The sequence below is a fragment of the Anabas testudineus genome, chromosome 24 (genome assembly GCF_900324465.2).
Source record: "Anabas testudineus chromosome 24, fAnaTes1.2, whole genome shotgun sequence".
Lineage (NCBI taxonomy): Eukaryota > Metazoa > Chordata > Actinopteri > Anabantiformes > Anabantidae > Anabas > Anabas testudineus.
Genome location: NC_046632.1, coordinates 15,171,527 through 15,192,104, shown reverse-complemented (window position 1 = coordinate 15,192,104; position 20,578 = coordinate 15,171,527). Strand labels below are relative to the sequence as shown.

At 39.1% G+C, this 20,578-nt stretch overlaps 1 protein-coding gene across 4 annotated transcripts; it reads left to right on the top strand.

Annotated features, from left to right (window-relative positions):
* The first annotated feature begins 1,190 nt into the window (after nt 1-1,190).
* LOC113148877 (dihydropyrimidinase-related protein 5-like) lies at nt 1,191-20,419 on the top strand. Of its 4 annotated transcripts, none has more exons than XM_026340603.1 (15): nt 1,191-1,271; nt 7,852-7,966; nt 8,858-9,007; nt 13,621-13,779; nt 14,687-14,866; nt 15,070-15,138; nt 15,323-15,367; nt 15,465-15,540; nt 15,692-15,848; nt 15,985-16,126; nt 16,685-16,827; nt 16,903-17,110; nt 18,043-18,220; nt 18,312-18,393; nt 20,120-20,419. In XM_026340603.1, coding segments are annotated over exons 2-15 (1,701 nt in total). In that variant the 5' UTR covers nt 1,191-1,271; nt 7,852-7,855; the 3' UTR covers nt 20,121-20,419. The 4 variants fall into 4 exon arrangements, with proteins under 4 accessions (XP_026196388.1, XP_026196387.1, XP_026196386.1 ...); XM_026340602.1 differs by having other exon boundaries at nt 19,945-20,419; XM_026340601.1 differs by having other exon boundaries at nt 18,312-20,419.
* Nucleotides 20,420-20,578: the final 159 nt, after the last annotated feature.

Sequence of the window (20,578 nt, the reverse complement as noted above, 5' to 3'; positions counted from 1 at the left end):
CTTTTACTCACAACAGAAACAGTGTTATTTCAACATGCGTCTGTCTGAGGGTGCAGTCGGACAAAAGCACGAGGACTGGAGTCGGTATTTTTAAATGATGGGTGACACGGTGATGATGTTTCTGTTCGCCTATCAACAGCTTTTAGGCTGAGTGATGCGCTGTTTTAAACACTGATACACTCACAAACAAATACACACAAAACACTGTTATTGACACAGAGCAGACAGCGCTCAGACACAGACACATGCATAACACCCACAAATACAATAATGTGGCGCATGCAGACACTCATCTCATGGACTAAATGAAAGATGAGCTTTTAGGAAAAGGAGGACCTGGTGGTGTTTCAAAAGGTGCTAAAATTTTATCTGAAAATAAGAAAAATATATTGTTAGGAGTATAAATCAAGTTTGTCTTTACAATGACTGTATTTAAGTTTGTCGTAGTAATGAAAGGCACTATTATTATTTTACTCTTGTATGAATATGAACTAATTAAAAAGGCATTTTAACTTTGTACTTGAACAATGTAAGAAATGAACCGTGAATAAAAAGGACTGTTTCTTGTGATTTAGCCTTAAGCTTCATTGTTGTGTACATCTCATAACACAGGCTCTAGTGTTTATGTTCCTTTTTTTTTAGCAAATTGATGAGAAATATTCCGTCACACAAATAGTTACAGGGCCGGTTTTAATGCAGGATACAGGACATATAGTTATTTCAAGAAATAGTCAGGCCCCTTCACCTTTTCCTCACTTTATTGTGCTTTAAATAGATTTACTGATTATTAATTACTCCTGAATTCCCACAGCAGCAATCAGCTGGGACGGGCCTGTTGCCTTCAGGTGCTGATGACACAGAAAGCTGCTTTATTGCTGATCTTATTTTTGCAATAATGGAATCAGAGTTGATAGAAGCTGATCAGAAGCTGCTAATATCTACTCATTAAACACTTTAATAATTAGTAGATGGTTCAATACATTTTTAATTCATTAGACACGAACAGTCCTATTTACGACAGCCCGTGAAGGCAGCGCCGCAGCCAGGAGACACGCCCCTGCCTTCTGACAACGGAGACCCCTTCTCTTCACGCAGCCCGTCTCCCATTGGTCCGTTTTCACCGTTCTCTGGCGCGAGCGGCTTCCGATTGGCTCCTGCCGGCCAAGCAGCATCTGCGGCTCGCGCCGTGCCAGCTGTCCGCGCGCACTCGGCTGGTGCTGGGCAACGGGGAGAGAGGCTCCTGTGAGGGGATCAGCTAACCTGCTATAAAGGTAAGAAACCACGAATAATTAGCACTAAAATGACAGAGTCTCCGTTTGTTTTATAAAACGTGGCACCTTTTGACGAAAAAAGGTGGATTTTAATATCAGTGTTCATAATCAGACCGTTAAAATAATTTATCAGATGTCGTTTAACGTTAATGACAGCGCATAGGTATGTCCGTCAACGTCTCTTAGCTAGGTGTAACATCATCATCTTTTCATTTATCTTCCTTATTTTACATTTTATATCACCCAACGATGTGTTTCTTGGTTTACATTTGAGTGGCAATCAATTAAAGCAAAAATGTTCCCTTCCAAGAAGGAGAAAAAAATGAATGACAATGTGTGAATTTCACATAAATCGTCGTATGTTGCAAGCTAGCATCATTTGGCTTTAACGGAGAAATATGGGTGAGATGAAGCTAAGTGTGTGTGTGTGTGTGTGTGTGTGTGTGTGTGTGTGTGTGTGTGTTTGGCGTGCCATCAGTGCAATAAGGCAGTGTGCAATATGTGTGTGTGTGTGTGTGTACACCGTTATGTAAGTGTGATATTCGTTTATGGCTTATTCTCAATTGGGCCAAATATAATGAGTCACGGTGGTGATGAAGAGGAGGGTCTGGAGTCGTCATGCATACAAACGAGCCTGTTGGGGTGTATGTTTGTGTGTGGGGGGGTGTGCAATAGCCTATATGATCAGGGTGGGCACTAGATTTGCTCCGAAAAGATGGTTTCATTCCTCGCTTTTTCTCCCTTTCCTATGCTGGATTCGATATGGAGGTTTTTGCTTGCAGACCTGCTCTGGTTTTGTTGATCAGGCCTTCACATCATTTGGTTTAAGTATCCTCAAGGCTGCTCCGGGGGCTCCTGGGGTCCTCAGTGCAGCATTAAAAGGAATACATTAGAAAGGATCCTAATTAGTAACTGTTGAGCTACACATGGCCTTGCACATTACAGATGCATATTTTCTGTTATAATAAAGAGTACAAGTGTTATTCAGTTACTGAAATATCTTGAACTAAAGAAATCATTAACCAAGATCCCCAAATCTTCATCTTGGGGAGGCTGTAATCAGTAAATATGTGATACAATTACATGACAAGTGGGTTTCACAGTGTTGCATCTTTTTGACCTTTCTGTGTGTTTGCACCTTTCCTGTGCAAATACCGGTCTTCTTCTGTCCAAACACATGTAAGGTGTAGGTGTGAGTGTGAGTGTGATTACATGTCAGTTTATAGTGATAGTCTGATAATACCCTTACTGCCACTTGCCCAATGCCAACTGAGATAGATGTCAGTAGGACTGCAAAGAAAAAGCAAGTAATAGATGAATTACAGTTACAGTTCTGGGAAGATGAGGGGTGAGCAGGGTATTAGATGATATTTGACCTTCCAGCATCCACTTAATCTAAAGCATACTGACCACCTAAAGCACCAAAAAGCACCCCATTACCAAACTGTTTTTCTTATAGCCTGAATGTGAATGTCCAGATCTGTTTAATCTGAAGCTCCCATGTTGTATAATTTTCTTAATCTTCCGATGTCTGTAAGATGTGCATGTGCAGTTCAGAGTTTACATCCTTAAAGACTATACTTACTTATTCTTATGAGCCAACATACGTAATGCGAATGTGAACATGTTCCACTTCATGTCAATCTCTGTGTCAGCTGTGGAGTAGAACACTACTTTCACCTGCAGCAGAGCTAGTGATTTAATGTTTGCCCTCATGGTGACGCAAAAAGTGCAACAGCAAGCTTATGAGAAGCATTAATGTTCCCAATATACTTCATAAAAATCTTCTTCTTTTGAAGATTTGGTTGGACTAAAGACCTAAGGTATAAAACAAAACACACACACTGGTAAAATGCTCTAATTTTGGTACTGTGTAGTTACTATGTTTTTATTTTTTTTAGTAGTAACAGATGGAAATATGGACGTAAACTTGTTCATCCTTTGCAAAAATGCAGAGTATGGTAATATAAGAGTACAAGAGTACATACAAGAGAGGGAGATGCCCCTAATCCTCAGAGTGATGCCCCAGTTAAAGTGTAGTTATGGGACTGCTGTTGTTATTGTCTGTTTATGTGTGTAATTCACTAATAGCTTATTCATCCATGAACCTGCAGGAGTGCCGTCAACTCTTAAAACCTCACTCTGTGTAAAGTCTGTTTGCCTCTAAAGTCTATTCTTATCACCAACTGGTTATAAATTTGTCTGATACACGTTTGTTCTGGCTTTTTAAATAGCTCTACTGTCACACACACACACCTACTGGCTCACACACGTTCAAACACACACTGTACACCGTCTCTCCCTGTGGCGATTACGCTCCAGATCAAGCAGGAGTCAGCAGCTGTCTGCTCCTTTCTTCTCACTTACAGCATGCATCAACACACACACACGTACACACACATTTCCATGCCATACATATAGCCTGCACTTACCCAGAACCTGACATCTGAGGACCTCAGCATCTACTATATCAAATTTAAACACCTTCTAAACATGGCATTTTTTCTGAACAGTCTGGATTTTTTATTCTTTATCTTTTTCTTTCTGATGGCATCTCTGCCTTTGTTAACAACATTTAGACAAGCTTATAAAATGTGTGTTCATTAGTATGGTGTTTTTCTGTTTTAGTTTAGGTACTAGCTTACTAGATTTTACCTCTTTTGTTTTACTACATTATGGGAATATTTACTTCTAGGTTTTAGGCGATAGTAGTTTTAATAAAATATTAAATTAAGCATAAAGTATGAATTTTCTAGTTATAGTTTTATATGCCGTTTGGCTAAGTAGGCAACACCAAGTGAAAAGCTAAGGGAGGGCAGCTACCACAACTGAGACCATTTATTTGATATCAGATTTGTGTTTTAGTTTTTATTTCTTTAGCCAGTAGCCTGGAGGTTCTGTGCCTATTTTAATTAATGACAGCAACACCACAGAAAATAGTTTGATTCTTCATGGTAGTACTAGGGTGCAGTTGTTCCTCAGTAAACCATGAGGTTGCTGTGTGTCTGGTACCACTACAGTACATTGTCGTGAAAACTGCACACTATAACAATGTCACATTGGGAGTCTGGACTAAGTCTGCCTGCTGCTCCTCATTCATTATTAATTAACAGCTCCTTTAAAAAGACTGTCTGGAGAGAGGAGAGAAGTGAGGGTGTGTCTCTGTGTGCATGTGTGGGTTAAATATAAGTGTTTAAGTGTATGGGAACCTACTGTATGATTGTGCATCTATCTGTGAGTGTGCTGAAGCAGCTGGTCACTGGATGAGTGAGAATCGCTGCCTGGTGTGTCACTGTGTGTCTGTCTCTCTTTCTGCCTGTCTGTCATACTTGCTATGACACAGCAGAAAGCAAGCACATGCACACACACACACACAGTAGACCTACACTGAGAAAGACTAAAATAGATCTGTGCTTTTCAGGTTATTGATCTTTTTGGAATTTTTAGATACAGTTAGTGAGACCATGCATGAGACCATGCAGCTGTTATAGACAACACGATTTATTTTAATAAGACTTTTAGGAAAATGCTTTTTCTCATATGATTTTGACCTTCTGTCCTCAAAGAAGCATCTCACATGCAGTGAGGGCACAGTTGCTCCATGGGATATGGTAATCTAGATCTTTAATACGAAGCTGGCCTTATGACCTAGAGGGTAGACAGACCAGTGCTCCTCCTGATTCCTTCGCATCACCTCATGACACCTCACATCACATCACATCACAACTCACAGTGCTCTGTTCACATGCTGTCACCTCACGTGGCATTATTTCCTTATTGAAGACTTAATTTAAATTATAATATAGAAACAGAAACCGTGTGGCATGGTGGTCACACTAATATTGTTGTAATTATATTTACAAGGTGAGGGTCTATGGAAATGAGGATATATTTTTTACACATTGGAAGAATATTAGACTTAATCTCATTAAAATATCTTTTTTAAAGGCTGTTTAATATGATAATATTTAATTATTTTTTATCTTGAGGTTTACACTGTGACTGTGAGTATTAGATGTCACTGTTCAGAATGTCAGGTACAGTATATACTGTCATCTGATTTACAGTCCTTACAGACACAGAGCCTCCAGTGTCTAGAGGTCTGTTAAGTCAGCATTCCCCCTCCCCTACACAGTCAGTAAGCTGTGTGGGTTTGGACAGAGATCATTGGAAACTAGTGACAACAGCTGCTTCAGAATTTAAATTTCAGTTAAAGAAACCTACATTTTAGACATTACTCTCCCATCGTCCATCTCAACCTGTGAAGTCTGTCAGCTTCACTGTTTCTTCTTCCTCTTCCACTGACTGGTTTCCCTTTGTTTCCTGAACTCTGCACAATATGTTCAAGTGAAAAACCAACTATAAGTCTGTGGTAGTAGAAGTTACAAAGCCAGCAGACCTAAATCAGTTCAGTGATTTGGCATCAGGCCTGCAGGAAATGTTACCCTCCACTGTTTCCAGTGTGGTGTCAGTTTCTATTGGATCTGTTGTGAGTTAGTGGCTGAGCAGTGTCCGATCACTTTCTGTTCAAGTGGCAGAGGCTCAGCTGCATTAGGATTATCTATTTAAATCATATGTGGGGCATTTACTTTTGGAAATAACTGGAGGGGACACCCTGGACACTACATTTAAAGGTCAGTAGAACAGGCAGATTGGGTCTTTTATTCAGAACTAAGTTCAGTACTTTCACTTGTACATTATGTCCATAATAGTGCTTATCTTGTACTTATCGTAGACACTTATTCTGCACTTTACTGCTTATTGCACCTCTGGTTAGATGCCAGACTGCATTGCGTTGCCTTGTACTTGTACATGTGTAATGACAATAAAGTTGAATCGAATTTAATCTAACCTCAGAATGACACAAACAGTATCCACGTATATTTGTGCTGATTTTATAAGTCTTTCTCTTCAGATGGTGTGCCTCACCATTCAGTGCCATACATGTGTTTTCTTGTGTGCTTGTGTTCACCCTTTTTCCACTGAAAGCACTCCAGTTCCCATCTCCTGGGAAACTAATCTTTTATTCTGGCTGCCAGGCCTTTAGGGCACTGCTTTCCATACTGCACACCCCCACCATCACCATCACAATGTTTACCACAGTCACTTTATCTTTCATGTCCTTACAGTTTCATCCTGTTCTAGCTCTTCTTCTATCGATGGACTAATCTCTGTGTGACCACCCTTATTGCACTACATCTCTCTTTTTAAAGTTGTCTGTCTTCGTTTTCAGCCTTCTCTGAACTCTACTGGAAACTTTTCTGACCTCAAATTATGTATCACACAGTTTGTATATCAACTCTGAGCTTCGCCTCACCTGTGTGTATGTGCTGTGCATTAGCATTGAGCAACAGTAAATCATGACAATTTTTATCTACTTTATCTTTTATCTTTTTTTTGCATAAAAAGTAAATAAATCAATTTAATAAACCTATTGTATAATGTCTAATGTATTTCTTTAAGTAAAAGGTTCTTCCTGGACTTTCCTCCTCTCTTTGTATTAACCTTTGTCTCCTCGGGTAGGGTACCAATTTCACACTCTAAATCTTTTCTCTTCTCATTATTGCGTTCAGTTCGCTTCCCCCTTCTCTTCTCTCCTTCCTCTCTCTATTCTACTCCATCTCTTTGAGTTGATTCTTTGTGACTGGGAGGCTATTGTGTTCCTCCAAACACATTGCATACAGCTATCCATGCAGAATACACACATAGTCAAAGGATTGTTTGTAGAATGTCTCAGTTTGTTGTTCCCATTAGACTTACTCCAGTTGATTATTTCAATAATGATCTGAAAGTATCACATATTGGACATCTACTTGGTAAAGGCCACATGCAAAAAATGAACTTTTATCAAACAATATTTTGTCATTGTTATATTTGAAAAACATTAGTAATATGCTAGTAATATCAGAAGCCTCCATCAGTCCTTCTGTGCTTGCAGAACTCTGAGAATCTAGTATATTCCCACAGATAATGTAATAAATTTGTAAATTTGTATATTCTCTGCTGGCCTCTTAATATTTGATAGACTTGGCTGACAGTAAAAGCTTGCAGGAAGATGTCTCTCTTAGATATAAAGACTAAGTACAGTCTAAAACTGTAACATGTAACTCAGCATAAAATACACTGCCTGTCCAAAAAGTCACACACTTTTTGTTGAACCGCCTTTAGCTTTGCACTAATTATCCAATGGGAGGCTCTTACCTGCTGCTGGTGAATTTTATTTGAACTTTTATTCTGTCAGGGCTAGTTTATTCATCTACCTTATTTATCTTCTTATCTACAGTTCCTCATTGTTACAGAGTGACCTCTCTCTATTTAGACAGTACCTGCTTTTTAAGGTTTAGTCTTCCTGTACTTTAATGCAGTATCTCTCACAAATGAAATCCTCTGGTTAAAGCCAAATTTGGAAAAGCCCCATTTACCAGTGCTGAAAAATGAGTGGTTTCCACTTAAACATGCCAAATGACTCATACAGCATTTCCCCACAATAATCTGTCCTAACAGAGGTCTGTTTTACATTTTGAAATAAGCCTCTATAATATAATATTGATGTTAAATATCTTGTTATTTTTTCTGGCAGCACTATGGCATCTAACATGGGGTCCATGCGTATCCTCATCAAGGGAGGGAAGGTGGTCAATGATGACTTCACCCAGGAAGCAGATGTCTACATTGAGAATGGGATAATTCAACAGGTAACCTATATTAACACACAGCATGTCATTTTATTCATTTGTCACATTAAAATGGACTTAACACAGATTTTAAATATACATGATAATTTATATTACATACCTTATTTCAGAAAATTGCACAGTACAGTTCCTACACTCACACTTTGACCCACACATTCACTGTCCAGTATATCCTCAGCTGTTAGTGTGACTCATTTCACAATAATACAGTACGAAGAGACTCTGTGGCTCTGCACAACGATGGTGAACACTATAATTAACTCACAGAATGTTGTCATGGAAATAAGTATTGGTTTATGTGAAGAGGATGCAATGGACTCCTGGAAAACTCATCTGTAGTCCTACTAAAACAGTGCACTGCCATGGCAGTGCATGAGCTTTCCTCTTCCCCCTGTGAGGAGATATTTTTTGATATCATGCAGCTAAATCTTCCATCAAATGCAAAATAAACAGTTGCTGATTGGCACTAAATACAAAGTTCAGCTGAGGCTGATGGCAGTCTTCATGCAATGAAGAAATTAATGAATGATGAAGAATTTGACCTGATCATGATACACAAATTGATATGCATTCTTTTTTATTTCATTGTGCAAATAAACAAGTACTGGATCCATGACATTGATTATTTGATTTGTTGGTTAATAATCATGCACTCAGTGTGGCCATGCTATAAAGTTCCATATAAAACCTTAATCAAAGAAACCTTTTTTGATCCTCCTACAGACAGTCTGTATTTACTCTTAGTCTCTGTTCTCAATTCAGTGGACATTAATCCATTAAAAGTACATTGACCCCAATATCTTTATGGTTATGATAGATTAAGTGGTTCAGATGTACAAACCACATGTTATTAATGTTGTGTAATTTGTGTGTTTGTGTTCTCTCTGGCAGGTTGGAAAGGAACTAATGATACCAGGAGGGGCTAAAGTAATTGATGCCTCTGGAAAACTGGTGTTGCCCGGTGGAATAGACACTAGCGTGCATCTGCAGCAGACATTCATGAACACCAGCATCCAGGATGACTTCTACAGTGGGACCAAGGTATAGCACATGAACACATGGCTGTGTTATGACCAGGCTTGTCACCATGACTGTGATTAAACACATTTAGAATCCAGACACAGCTGCCATACACACATACTTTCTCTCTGTCACTCTCTGTCTTGTCTACATTCAAATATTTGTCACTGCTTTCAGCTTCATACTTTCATCCAGACTAATGGTCACACATGTCCTCACACTGGATCTGTAGGAAACAAACCCAAACAGGTGTCACAAGTTTCTGGTGGAAAGCAAAGACTTCTCATTTTACACAAACACACACACACACAGCTGTTCAATCTACATTCATACTGGGTCTATTTGTTCATTATGGATATCTATGGTTTTGAATGTTCTGCATATTTTCCAGTGTTCCCATGAGACTCAGAGCAGAGATGATAATTTAATAATTATCATAATAATTAGAAGACTTTCAAAAGAGAAACTGTAATTGTTGCCTACAGCAGGGTATGTTTTGGAGGATGTTGTGGGTTGCTTTTATTGTTGCCTGGCACACTAATGTGTCTTTTGTTTGGAGTGTTTGTGTGTATGAATTCTTCTACGCAATGCAAGATTAGTACAAAGATAACTCATATTGACAGAACATTTTGCAGATTTTCAGAAAAATGCTTATATATTTGCTTACTTGCATAATTAGTTTAGACTATTATTGTTTAGCTATAGTTGCTAAATTAAATCCCAGACAGTTGTGAGTACAAACTGAAAACTATAGGTGACAAATAATTCTCCTGTCTCAAACAGATTGCTTACATTCCATTCTTAATGTACAGTATAGTATCATAACTAGCGATCATTTTCATTATCAGCCAGTTTGATAGTGATTTCTTTATATTAATTGGATATTTTCATGACCTAAGTACCAAAAACTTTATCAAAAGTAACTTTCAAATTTTGTCTTACCAACCATCCAAAATACTTAACTGCTAGTTATCACAGTATCGGCTTTATATTGCTTCTCTTCTGTATTGTAATTATGTCACTATCAGGAGGAAATCTGAAGCACTTTAAGGACTGTATCTTTAATTGTCAAAAGTTCAAGTGTGTTTAGGAGAGTTGTAAACTATACTAAGATACAGCACTGTGCCTTAGTGAAATGAGGCCTGACTACGGAGTGCCAGCTGAAGTGTAGTGAGAGGAATTTGGGGGGATTGAATCCTCTTCATGCCAGCTTTACCCTAGAAACCCCCAAGTCACAAACCCCTACCCACTGACCTCGCTACTATGGCAACTAACCCCCATTCTTAACACGGAAATCACTGTGTATGTGTATGACTATGGTAGTATTGTGTGGTGACTGTGTTACCACGGCAACTGCTCATGTGCAGTTCTGTTCAACCCCAAAACTATTTTCTTTCCACATCCTCTTCCCTCCCTCTCATCGTTTTGTAACAGTCTCATCCGTCTCCTGTTCTCCTTGTTTCCTCCTCTCTTTGTCTTTCCCTGCTCTTTCCTTTAAGCTCACCCCCCATCTTCTTCTGTCTTACCCCATACTCCCCCCACCACTGATTCAGACTGATCTTCAATAATGTCGGTTTATTTAACAACAAATAAGTAATAGCACATTTGTGGCAGTAAGTAAATTTTAAAATGTTCCATAGTCACTCATTTCTGTTGATGTTAAATTACCAGCAATAGCATTCTACTAGTTGCTAATGTCCCCCAGCCTTCTTCTTAGTTGAATTAAGATATATTTTTATATGCATTAGTGATTAGGCTAAAATGTAGAATGTCTTTTAAGACCATTTTTTTTTCAGCTGGAGGTTAACATGACAATTGACTGCCATGTCCTACCTACTAGAATATAACTTACAGTAAGTATAAACCTAACCAAATTGCTGGTTTTCAGCTTTGTTAAATAGCTAGACAACTATCTAATTTAACTTTACAAAGCAACTGATGTTTATGCAAACATGTGAGCACCAACCACTGCTAACAGTAGCTTCTCTAAAACTCTCATGTCAATGTGCATGTCTCCATTTAGATTTCAACTAAAAACTAAAACCCCCACAGTACTTCTGCAATATTTGTATTCTACAAATGCAATTCTACTAATTAGAAGTATTGTGTACTTATAGTATAAGTATGTATGTATATAGTATGTGTTGGATCAATTCTCAATACAGAACAGAACAGTATTGATCAGTCACATGATAATGTAAGAACCACATGCACCACACCAGATTTCATTTTGTCATAAAGGACTGATATTAGCCGGACATATTGCAAGAGCAGTATCTTTTCCTGCAGAGATTATTTTAATGTCTCTGCCGTCACAAAAGGAGGAGGAGAGGGTGAAGGAGGTGAAATGTCCAGCTGTAGTGTGAAGCATGAGTGGAGCTGATAGAAGACGATCAGAGAGCTGCAGTGTTTATCTGTCTGACACCGACCTTCTCTCACAGTCCACCATACAAAGAGCTTCTCATCCTCTCAGATCCGTCAGGTCTCACTCTCCCTCTCTCTTCATTTCTTGTCAGGGATTACATTCACAGTGGGGGTCATGGCTCTTTAATTGCATGAGGGCAGATGTTAAAACACTGTTTAGGGTTTATATGTCACCATCCACTGTAGCTGTGCTGTCAGTAATAATCGGGGGGGGGGGGGGGTTACCATACAGTATATCGGATTTACTGTGGCCTGATATGTAAAGTAGATGATATATTGGTGTAATGTATTATAAAAGGATCAAAACACTGTCTGAACAGCTCGTTACTTTTCCAACATGATAACACCAAAGTGTGTTTTTGTTACACTTCAGTCCATCTGAATTATTAAATTAATCTAGAAGGTTGTAGGATTTTACCAAATCTACAAATCTATGGTTCAGTTCATACTTCAGTTTTTGTTTTGTTAGTCTTTTCCAATTTTTGGTGAGATTGGAACCTCTGGAAGCACAGATGACCTAAAAATTCTGGTTAATCGATTTTATATATATATTTTTTTTCCAAAATAAAACAAAATTCTATCAGTATATATAACAATTATTAAAAAGGGGTTTTGAGTGAAGTCTAACATTTATCAAAAACATAATGAAGAATGGTATTTTTAAGATGTTTTCAGCAGACATGAATTAGTCTGTTTTTTACACTGTGGGTTGGATGGTTTTATTCTGCTCAGCAACACCAGTTACACACAGAGTCATCAGAACAATACGGAGAAATAATGTATTGGGAACGGTAACTGCCTGTCAGAAATGATTTGGCCTTTCTCAGATCTTTTCAGCAGATTTGTAATTTAGTCTAAAATTGGATGTTTATTTGGTGAATCTAAATAAAAAAAGGAGGCTCGGATTAAAGACACATCAACCTTTAGTTTCTTGATTCCAGTGTGGCAGAGAAAAGTCTGAAACCCCCACAAAGATTATTTTAAATACTGTATATACTACACATACACATGGGTTGAAGAGCTTTCTCTTAACGTATGCTATTTCCTATAATTCCTGCTCATACACTGCCTCTTTTTTAAGAAGCATTATGGCAGTAAATTTTCATTAAAGGCCACAGACAGTTTAAATCCCACAATCCCCAGCTCTGTGTTCCCTGATCTCCAACAGGGTCAAGCACACACACATACTGACTGACACCAATCAATGACTCTACACTCCTCATGCACACACACGCAAAGACATTCAATGCTGACGCTGCAAATGATGGTAATAGTAAACTTTGGCAGCTGGTTGACTAAGAGGTGTCACTCGACTTGTTTTATTCAGGTTAAAATGTAGAAATTCTGATTAATTAATTATATTTTGGTTGTGGACTTTAAGTTAGTTCATTATTCTGACTGAGTTGAGTTGGAAAAAGCGAGTCTTCATAGTTCAGAGACAGGGAACATTACAAAAGCAGTATTTTTAGCTACTGTGTCTTCTTTGATTTCTTATTTAATAAATGATTAGTGAAACATCCCTGCCCGACTCACAGTTTTGGATGTAGGGATAAAGAGAAGGAGGAGGTTGGGGACATGTGACAGGCATGGCTGAGCAGTATCTGTTGTCATGGTTACACAAAAGTGCATTTATCATTCAGCCGACTGAGACAAGTCACTGCAGACCACTAGCTTCAACTTATCTGTTATCCAGCTTGTTGTCCTCAACCTCGTTCCTCTCATTCTGCTCTGTGCCTTCCCCTTTCGAACTCCCTCATCGGTTTCTGCATTTACTGCCATCATACATCAAACATCAAAGTATCTTCCAGTATTTGAAGCCAATGTTTTAAATTAATTGTACACCAAGAAGGGAAAATGATAAGCTGAAGTGTATTCTGATGATGATCCCTTGATGATGTCTTTCCAACATCTCCCAGGCTTCCTAACTTAGTAATGTGTCATACATGAATAGCAATCACTCTTTCTTCATCAGTCACGTCTAATCAAATCAGTTTGGACAACTAGTAATTAGTAGACCATATGATGATGACAAACCAGTACATAAAGAAGGACTGTTGCTCACTGTCATCAGGACAAAATGAGTCTATGTGCTGAACAGTGGAATCATTGTTCTCTAATCACTCTCTTCTCTCTCTCTCTGCTTCACATTTTTCGTGTTCCTCCTTCTTTCCTGTCTAACTCACCCCTTCTCACCCTCTTGCCTCACCCAGGCTGCTCTGATGGGTGGTACCACCATGGTGATGGCTCTTGTCCTGCCTGAACAACACTGCTCCCTGCTGGACGCCTATGAGAAGTGCCGAGCTCTGGCTGATGCCAAAGCATGCTGCGACTACGCTCTGCATGTTGGGGTGACCTGGTGGGGACCAAAGGTAACATCCATAAAGGGGTCAAAGTATGAGATGTAGCAGCACCAACAATCATCCTAGAACCACTTCTGTGTTTTTCTTTTATAAACAGACATGGTTACTGTTTTGATCCACAAGCTTTTATTCTCTCTGAATGGAAGGTAAAGCAGCCCAAACATTTTTATATATGGGTGAAAAGTGTAATGACCTAGATTAAACCTTACACAAACTAGGTTAACATAAATGTTCACTGGGCACATTAGGCAGATTCTATGAGTCAGTGTGCCTCATTCAGCCTTTGGCCTTTATGTCTGTGCTATATGATCCGCTTCCTCTCTGCATGTGCCACATCTTATCACTGTGTATATTTCTAAAGCCACAATGTCTTAAATCTACCTCATAACAACATAAAAGCAACAAGGAATGCAAATAGACTGGATTGATTTATTTCTGTTGTTGATTAATAATAACTGTTATTTTCTTGGTTAACTGATGCAATGTTCCTCTTACCTCAATTATAAAAATATGGACAATGTGACCAAGGTTTTTGCATGAAGCACAAATAGTCATCAAGACAATGGTATGAATATACAGAATCTATCTATCTAATTTATTTTATTTTTAAATCTCTCTTAATGCAGTACTATTATAGTATTTTATCAGGTACACTACATAGCTTTTCTTTGCATTCTTAAATTGATTTTTGAATGCAGCAACTATCTCAGCAAGACTGTGATAGTCAACAATCTGTGTGCAGTGTGATCTCATCCTGGCAGCTGCCAAAATTCATTTCATGCCCCATATAACACACACACACACACACACACACACTCATTGATACCAACTAATGCACTTCACTGTCACCGATTCAAACAAACACTGAGCTGTGATTGGCTCCCAGCAGCAATTCTAACCTTTGCCCCGTGACCAGGTGCATAACGAGATGGAGACCCTGGTGAGGGAGCACGGAGTGAACTCCTTCCAGATGTTCATGGCCTACAAAGACATGATGATGCTGAGGGATTCAGAACTGTACCAGACGCTGCAGACCTGTAAGGACATTGGCGCCATTGCACGTGTCCACGCGGAGAATGGAGAGCTTGTGGCAGAGGTGCACAAATCACAAACACAAACACAAATTTAAATCCTTCATCCTTTACTTTTATTTAAAGGGCCTAGTTCAACATAGAAAAATGTGACAAATATAGGTAAAATCTCGTCTCTGTCATGAAAGTGAAATTATTGTGTTCAGTATGTGTTTATTTTTTAACACTGATGAAAAAATTAAATGTTGAAATGTACGTGTGTTGTTAGGGTGCCAAAGAGGCTCTGGATTTGGGCATCAGTGGACCGGAGGGAATTGAGATCAGTCGACCAGAAGAGGTCATTTTTTATTTTCCTGTTTGTTCTCTCTCTTCGTCCTTTTTCCTTTTTTGTGTTTTGACAGAACATACATTTAAAAACTAATAAGGTTCATCACAATAAACATTGGTTGCTTTTAACAAAGTTGTTTAATAGACTTTTCTTCTCATGAGAAAATGTCATATCTCTGTCTCTTTATCTACAGTTGGAGTCTGAGGCTACTCACAGAGCTGTCACCATCGCCAACAGGGTAAAAAGAAGCAGCAGTAGGGTTTAATATCCTGTTTGTATAATATGCAGATCTCTGTATGTTACTGATAAATGAAAGAAACCCCTTGTGATTGCAGGCCCGCTGCCCTATCTACCTGGTGAATGTGTCCAGTATTTCTGCCGGAGACATGATTGCTGCTGCCAAGATGCAAGGTAAAAAAAATAATATGAACAATTTTAGAATGACGATGAAGTGAAGTAAATTAAAATGTTTTTTTAAGATAAGAAAAGATGAACCTTTATTAGTCCCAGAATGCGGATATTTGTAATTCTTCTCTTCATTCCTTGCATTTTCTCTCTTTAGGTAAGGTGGTTCATGCAGAGACCACAGTGGCTCACGCGGTGCTGAGTGGGATGCAGTATTACCACCAGGACTGGGCTCATGCTGCCGCCCACGTCATCGCTCCCCCCCTCCGCCTCGACTCCAATACACCTAGCTACCTTATGGGCCTGCTGGGCAAGTATGTGATCATACACACATAAATATTCTGTAGTGCTGCTGCTTGTAAAACAGTGCCACAAAAAACACTTTTTATCACACACCGAAGGTCAAAGATGAGTGAAAATTAAAGATGGTGTTGCATATCCTGTTTCCAGTGACACTCTGAGTGTTGTGGCGTCAGAGCATCGTCCATTTAGCTCCAAGCAGAAGGCTTTGGGCAAAGAGGACTTCACCAAGATCCCTCATGGCGTAGCTGGAGTGCAGGACAGGATGAGTGTCATTTGGGAGAGGGGAGTGGTACGTACACACAAACACACAGCTTCAAGTCAATCTGTCTGCTATATTTAACACACATCTAAGTGACACGACTAGTCGTTTCCTTTAGTTTTCTTTTGACTTTGATCATCAGGTTAAGCTCACAGGATTATAATGTTTATAATCATATTCTGTAAATAATGAAATAAAAACAATGGACATTGCAACTTTAATCATATTTTCATATTGTTTAGGCAAAACAAAGCAAATTTATTTATATGTTACATTTAATACAAACAAGCAACTGTGTCATGTGAGTACAAAGGATAGAAACAGCTACAGTATAACAAACAAACTAAAGCCCAAACAATAAAAACAGGAAAAACATATAAATATACAAGTTTTAAATTTATTTTACTGAATTACTGAGTTTCTAGAAAAAAGCATATGGACCATAATAAAAAGTGCAAAACTATAAACAGCTGTGTATTTATAAAAAGGTAGATCAGTCCACGTGCATTACAGCACTTTAACTTTAAGTAAATCATAAATTAATAACATGTACATATTATGACATTTTTTATGCATGATTACCTACAGGTTACAGGAAAGATGGATGAAAATCGTTTTGTGGCAGTGACAAGTTCTAACGCTGCAAAGATCTACAACCTGTACCCTCGCAAAGGTCGTATCATACCTGGAGCTGATGCTGATGTGGTGGTTTGGGATCCAGATGCAACAAGGTCCGTACTGTAGCTATATTTATAAGACAGGTTACTTAGAACAGAACAAACTTGCTGGTATTATTATCTGTGCAGGACGATCTCTGTGAGCACTCAGGTGCAGGGTGGAGACTTCAATCTCTACGAGGGGATGCGCTGTCACGGTGTCCCTCTGGTCACAATCAGCCGAGGACGTTTGGTGTGTGAGAACGGTGTGTTCATGTGTGCTGAGGGTTCCGGGAAGTTCTACCCACAGCGCACTTTCCCCGACTATCTCTATAAGAAAATGGTGCAGAGAGAAAAGGTACATTCACATTCAATGTCCTCACTTTAGTAACTTAATATAAAGACTGAATCACCAAACTGCTGTATTTGCTCAAATGATAAAAGTGAACTAGTTAAAGCAGGAATCCAGTGCTCATGCTGTGCTGTGTCAGCTGACAGCTAACCTACTGCAGGCACACCCATCAAACTGTGTCTAACTCCACTGATCTGACAGTCTGTATAAAGGGTTTAATGCTCCCTCTTTACCCCGATGCTGTTTTTCTCTTGCTGCTGCTGCGGTCTGCAGAAACGTCCTCCGTCGCAGCCCCTAAGTGGTTCTGCTGTGTTTTAGATGTACTAAATGGGGTATACTGCCAATGTGCAGTGATTACTCTTCTACGCTTTCTGTACCTCTTATGCAATTAGTGCATCATGTATTAATCTCCCTCCCTGTTCTTTATATTTTGATGTAAATTAGCTCAAAATAAAGCTGAGAAGGCATCAAGTCATTTATATGTGCCAGAATCACAAAACTGTGTCATCTTTTTTAAAGGTACATTAAATGTGGACATCTTCTGACCATGTTTAATCCAAACTCTGTTATTGGCAGACGTAGATGCAGCAGTGTGTGGGAGCATGTGGACAGAATATTTAGACCACTTTAAACTGATATGATCTTTTAAAAAATAGTGATGTTTTTCTGTTCTTCAGCTTCATACACAACATTTAGAAAAGGTGACATCTCAGGTGCTGCCAGCATTCAACTTATTGTCACTGTCTAGTTTTAGTCCATGATTGAGGATGATTAGAGTTATTATTGTATTTGTTACTTCATAATGTCAGAACGGGAGGTCGGCTGACATTTTCAATCCAGTAAAAAGCTTTGACAGCTCAACTAGAATCACTTTAAGAAAATTAATCTAATAATCTTCTTATGTTTTGTCTCTATCTTCTCTTCCCTCTCTGTTTCAGACTCAGGCGTATAAAAGTGTTGTCAGGGATCCATACTCTGGTGATGTGGCCAAGGTGGCAAACACTATGAAGAAGGAGCTCGGTTTGGGCCCAGTAGATGGAGACGCGGCAAACAAACCCTGCAGCCGGGTTCACCAGGGAGTGCGAGACCTCCACGAGTCCTCCTTTAGCCTTTCAGGTAGAACACCGCAGCTATTTAGGTACAACCTCCTTCCAGTCATGTTGTAACTGAAAAAAACGTAATTGTATTTTATGTGTTTCTCTCTCAGGTTCTCAGGTTGATGACCACATCCCGAAGAGGTCCTCCGCTCGGATCCTGGCCCCTCCTGGCGGTCGCTCCAGTGGTATTTGGTAAATGATGATACTGGAGCTTCAGACATCCGAGCCTCTGTGTTTTTATATTTCTGAGCAACCAGGAAAACTGCACTGATTTTCAATCACAGGATTAAAGTTGAGAGGGGGAAATGAATTGAAGCATGTGTCTGTGATTGGTTACAACATTTCTGATGATTTGCCAAAGTGACAAATCTAATTTGTGTCTTAATTGGAGCGACTGACCTGATTAATTACACGAGAGTGAAGGGCTATCTATAAATTAAAAATGTTTTGCCAAATTCAAGCTAATCATACTAACACTGATAAAGTCTGCTCACCCTGTTTCACCCTGCTCGTGTCATGTGAAGAAACAAACTAAACTAACTGTGAAAGGGCAAAACCAGTACAGTTTTTTAACGGTTTGAAGTGATGTCGACTGAATTATTTAAAAATAGTAAAACTGGATTCAGTGAAATATCTATTATACCCCTGTCACACACACACAAACATACAGTGCACTGTAGACACCATAGCTTTAGGTTCAAATGAAGATGTGTGTGGACTCTGTTTGTGATTAAACCACCCACTGTTCTCTGCTTCCTGCTGCACCGTGGGTTCCTCTGACAGTGTTTTTGTTTCCAATGGATGATCTGTGCTGTGTGGTGATGAAATCTAACTGCTTCGAACACCGTGCAATCTTACAGCTACACTCTCTAGAGTCAGACTTGATCACATCCATACTTATACTTTCACTGCCTCCGACTAAAACACAAGTCCCAGAAACATCCCATGGTTGTACTTTACATCAGTAGGGGTTAGGGGTGCAGTGCCTTCTCATGTTTGACTGCTGTAAACACAAAGGGCCTCGTTTATCAAAATGTGATAAAAACGCTCTCTAGTTCTGTGTGTGACAATCACCAATACACACAAAGATTGGTATTAATCAATTATGAATCTGCACGTTCTACATCTCACCTGTTCTACATCCATCTCCTTTTGTGTGAACGTAAAAGTCCCTGAAAGAACATACAGTCTCTGATTAACAGGCCGAGCAGCCTTGGAGCATGAAGTTGGCATTATAGATGTTCTGATCCAGTCACAGAGACCAAGACAAACAGTGTGTGAGCTTGTTTCTGTGGTTGTCTCCCGCTTCCTCAGCCAAGTCCACAGGTTCCTTCTGAAGCTGTAAATGGGCCAAATGACGGCTGTTAACCAGTGTTAATGGTGGTGAGCATGTTTCATGTTACACTACAACAGTGTGGACATATACAGTGTTAGCTAACCATAGAATTTATTAGATTTACTGACAATTTGAAGAGTATACTATGACTACACCTAACTGGCTCACATGAATATTATTGAACTGATAGCACATTATCAGACACAACAACATTTAGATTCATCAGATTCTGAAATTGAAAGATTCTTGCTGCTCTCACAGTTGATAAATGAGGCTCAGGATGGTGCTTAGAGTATCCTCAAAATAACCGAAAGCAAAGACAAGCTGTTGAGTTTCTGAAGCACTTATGGACTGTGTTTTGAAAGTAAACTTCCAGTTATTGTGAAACTGTAATGGGATTGTTACAGAGCAGTGTGTCTGCACAGCGCAGGAAGATTGAGCTGCACAGGCCGATGAAAACCACTGATCGTCTCACCTCCTGATGATGTCTCATTCCTGCTTACAAGTGTTATATTTATACATGATCACATCTCGTCTGTGTACTATACATTTAGATTGTTTGTTTTGTTTTTTTGTTAAAAGAATAAATGTGCCAATGTGAATCACCCTTTCCACACCGACATCCCTGCATGAAGAGCACCACATGGAGACAGAGGAGCGAAGGCTCTCCTGAACGCCACAGGTTCACAACAACTGGTGCTGTTTTTTAATGATTACCTATTACGACGTTATTTTATTGTGGGATGGTTTTGTTGTTTTGGCAGCACTGTGACTGGTCAGTGGCTGTGTGTGTTTGTAGATTCTTGTTGTGTTGGATAGTGAACCTGTTAAATCTGTAAGTGGCTGCTTGTTTCTTACCACAACAATAAAGAATAAAGTAAAAACAAAACAAACCTCATGATGGTTCTTTCATTTCACGTGTTGTTTTTAAAATGCTGCAGTTGTGATAGTTTCAGTCATAATTGGTACATTGGTGCATAGTACACTGAAAATACTGTGTGAGTATAAAGATATGCTTTAAATGTATTAGTCTGTGCAGTG

Bases quoted from the DNA above. Each gene is read 5' to 3' on its own strand.
- LOC113148877 (XM_026340601.1), top strand. From the start codon at position 7,856: ATGGCATCTAACATGGGGTCCATGCGTATCCTCATCAAGGGAGGGAAG. The intron at 14,867-15,069 runs GTGCACAAATCA...GTGTGTTGTTAG, and splicing joins ATGGAGAGCTTGTGGCAGAG to GGTGCCAAAGAGGCTCTGGA. The intron at 15,368-15,464 runs GTAAAAAGAAGC...TTGTGATTGCAG, and splicing joins CTGTCACCATCGCCAACAGG to GCCCGCTGCCCTATCTACCT.